This window comes from Etheostoma spectabile, chromosome 8 (assembly GCF_008692095.1).
Source record: "Etheostoma spectabile isolate EspeVRDwgs_2016 chromosome 8, UIUC_Espe_1.0, whole genome shotgun sequence".
Taxonomy (NCBI): domain Eukaryota; kingdom Metazoa; phylum Chordata; class Actinopteri; order Perciformes; family Percidae; genus Etheostoma; species Etheostoma spectabile.
In genome coordinates, this window is record NC_045740.1 from 16832424 (window position 1) to 16835595 (window position 3172).

A 3172-nucleotide genomic window follows, 5' to 3' on the forward strand; every position below is an offset into this window, starting at 1 on the left:
TCTCAAAGGCAGAGCAGGATACCCAGTTATCATCAATTGCTCTACAGATTATGTTCTCGATTAAACTGTTTTCTGACATTTTATAGATCAAACATTTAATTGAGAACATAATCTGCAGAGCAATTGATAATGAAATGAATTGTTAGTTGCAGGCCTAGGGGATGCATTTTATTAATTAAACTACATCTTTTAATATGAGTCACAGGAACAGTAGTCGCTGCCAAGGTAACAACTAAAGAGATACAGCTTGACAAGAAACTAGAAGGGCACACTGAGAGCTTCAAGCTCTGCCAAGGTCATGCCCTATCTCGCAGTGTCAACAAAAGTGGAAAACATTGTGTGTATCTTCCCCGTGATTCGGATACGCTCTGAAATTCAATGGCTCCTTCTTTGGCCCATGCTAACCTCTTCCACCAAGCTTCATGAAAATCTGGCCAAATGCCATCAGTATCCTCAACCAAACCAATAGACAACATTAGACTGAGCTGCTATTTTAATGTATTAAACATTTTTATTCTTTTTTTATCCTGATATTTTTCATTTCATCTATTTATACTCCACTCACTATGTCTGAGATGTTGCCTGCATGTTTATCTCTCTTACTATGTCTGGTGAGCCAAAGAAAAATGTCCACCCTGGTGGACAATAAAGATTTATTCTAATCTATTATATTCTATTCAATTCCATTCTATGTAGATACCAATGATTTTAGATGCCAGAAGTGTCTTACTCTTCCACTTTCTCCTTTTTCAGGTAGACTTTGAGGACGTGATCGCCGAGCCTGCAGGGACCTACAGCTTTGACGGCGTGTGGAAAGCCAGCTTCACCACCTTCACTGTCACCAAGTACTGGTGCTACCGGCTGCTGACGGCGCTGGTCGGCATCCCCTTGGCGCTGGTCTGGGGTATCTTCTTCGCCATCCTGTCCTTCATTCATATCTGGGCCGTGGTGCCGTGCATTAAGAGCTATCTGATCGAGATCCACTGCGTCAGCCGCGTCTACTCCATCTGCGTGCACACCTTCTGCGACCCGCTGTTCGAGGCCATGGGCAAGTGCTTCAGCAGCGTCCGAATCCGCACAACCAAGGAGGTGTAGCATCCACAAAGACGAGGAGGAGGATTAACGGAAAGAGGGGAGGGAAGATGGGAGGGCTAGAGCAACACGGATGGAGGGAAAAGTCAGAACAGAAAAGAAGAAGAAGAAAAATAGACCTCTGGAAAACGAGAGGTGAGACCTTTCCAGAGCTGGGCGGGGTTGTTTGGAAGGGAAGGGGCGTGGTCACATGGCATCTGACCCCGCCTTTTATCCACCCACTGTTTTTTCTCTCCAGTGTAAGTGTTACCAAACGGGTGGGCACAGGAAATGATAGGGTCGATCTCTGGGGTTTTTGTTTGTTGTTTTGTTTGTCTTTTAGTTTTTTTTTATATTCCTCACTTTTAACTTTGTCAAGAAGGCAACCAAGCTCCATATCTGTTTTGCCACATGATGTAAATTCCTTCCATTCTTACTGTTTCAGTGGATCGCTTATCACTTCGATTGATTCATGTGAAGAGGGGATGTCAGGGTGTATCACTGTCTTCTCTCGCGCTTATTTGTTTTTTGGAGCCATTGTGCAGGGCAGGATGGGTGGGTGTCGGGGTTAGGAAGGTCAAAGCAGAGAGAAAATGAGCGATGCCAAACTCAGCAAAAACTAAACAACCCCACAGGCCAAACAGCTCAGCAACACCCCTCCCTCTGCCCCCCACACACCCACCCACCCCTCCCGGCGCCCGGCCTCCCCTCCCAGCAGTCTGACACACTGAACCTGCCCTCGTTCCTGCATGCACCTGCGTCGCCTTCCCAGCAACTCGCCGTCCGCCACCGCCACACAGCCTTACGATGCAGAAAAGATCTGCAGTTTAGCTCACTCGCTCTGCGCCTCAGCTTCTTACTTCTCCTCCAACCTCAAAACAAAAATCCAATGCAGGTTTCATCACCATTATCCTCATGATTGCATGAGTGGGACAGAGAACGGTAGCATTTGAATTTAACAAAAACTACTCTTTCTGACCAATTTTGCCTTTCATCTTTCAGTGAAGCTAAATGCTTTTAAATGCACATCACCATAGTTCCATAGTGAATTGTCTTTTTTGTTTCCACACTCTGAATATGAAGAACTTCGAGGGTTTACCTTCAATACCGTTGTTTTAATATCCTGCATGTACTGTATGGGTGTTGATGCAAAAAATGAGACTTTACAAGCTACGGCCTCATTCCAGTGCACTAATCTATGGTAAATTATTGTTAGTGAATAGCACTAATGAAGATTGCCTGTCTTTTTTTGCAAAGGTAGTAGAGTACTAGCAGTTACTGTTGCACACACTGCACTTAGAATGTGCGGTTACAAGCTTGTGTGGAGTTTTATATTTTTCGCGCTGTGGTACTCACACAGGTTAATGCATTGGAATAAAGATAATGTGAGATGGAACGTGTGGTTTTGAATGCATTTTAATGTATTATTTGGTCATAAGTTTCCTCCATCCCCCTTTTTTGTCTTCTAAATTGTTGCTGTTGTTGTTTTTAATTTCCTCTACTTGGTTGGTTCTGCTGCCCTGCTTCTTGACTGTGGACACGATGCTGAAAAGCATCAAACTGACGCCTCCCAACCCAGAGATGGGTAAAGAGAGGGATGGTTGGGTGGGGTTCATGTGATTGGGTGGGTGGAGTTATGTTCTATTGAGACACTAAGCTCGCTTTGACTCCGTCACCTTCAGTCTACCTTCTGTCTTCTCACAGAGGTGGTAATATCATATCACCTGTTCTTTGAATTGAGTGTTTTTAAGCTCCAATGGTGATATTTTTTATAAGAAAATATGTTTTACCTTCCTTGCTTTTAATGTACATTATCACGCTGTGCACATTAAAATTTAATATAATCCAGTGGGCATTTGTTGTTGTTTTTTATCATTTGTTTTACCAAGATGGATAAAGGGATCAACAGCATGTGACTTTTATTAAAGTCAGATATTCACAGTAGATTTTTTGTTCTTTTTTACTTGTGATATTGAGTCATAGCAAATCTAATTGTGCAGTGATTCGCAGTAGAAACTTGGTGACCGGTTTCTTTCATCTGTACTGCAGGAACCAGCCAGTTAAAGCTACTCGTGGAAAAAAATACATAAGAATGAAGTTA

At 43.2% G+C, this 3172-nt stretch overlaps 1 protein-coding gene across 1 annotated transcript in view; it reads left to right on the forward strand.

Annotated features, from left to right (window-relative positions):
- Positions 1–2920, forward strand: part of cav1 (caveolin 1) — a 12587-nt gene extending 9667 nt beyond the window's left edge. The window contains exon 3 of the mRNA XM_032523032.1: positions 754–2920. Coding sequence (XP_032378923.1) covers positions 754–1095 — 342 coding nt within the window. The 3' untranslated portion in view covers positions 1096–2920. The remainder of the gene's footprint in view (positions 1–753) is intronic.
- Positions 2921–3172: the final 252 nt, after the last annotated feature.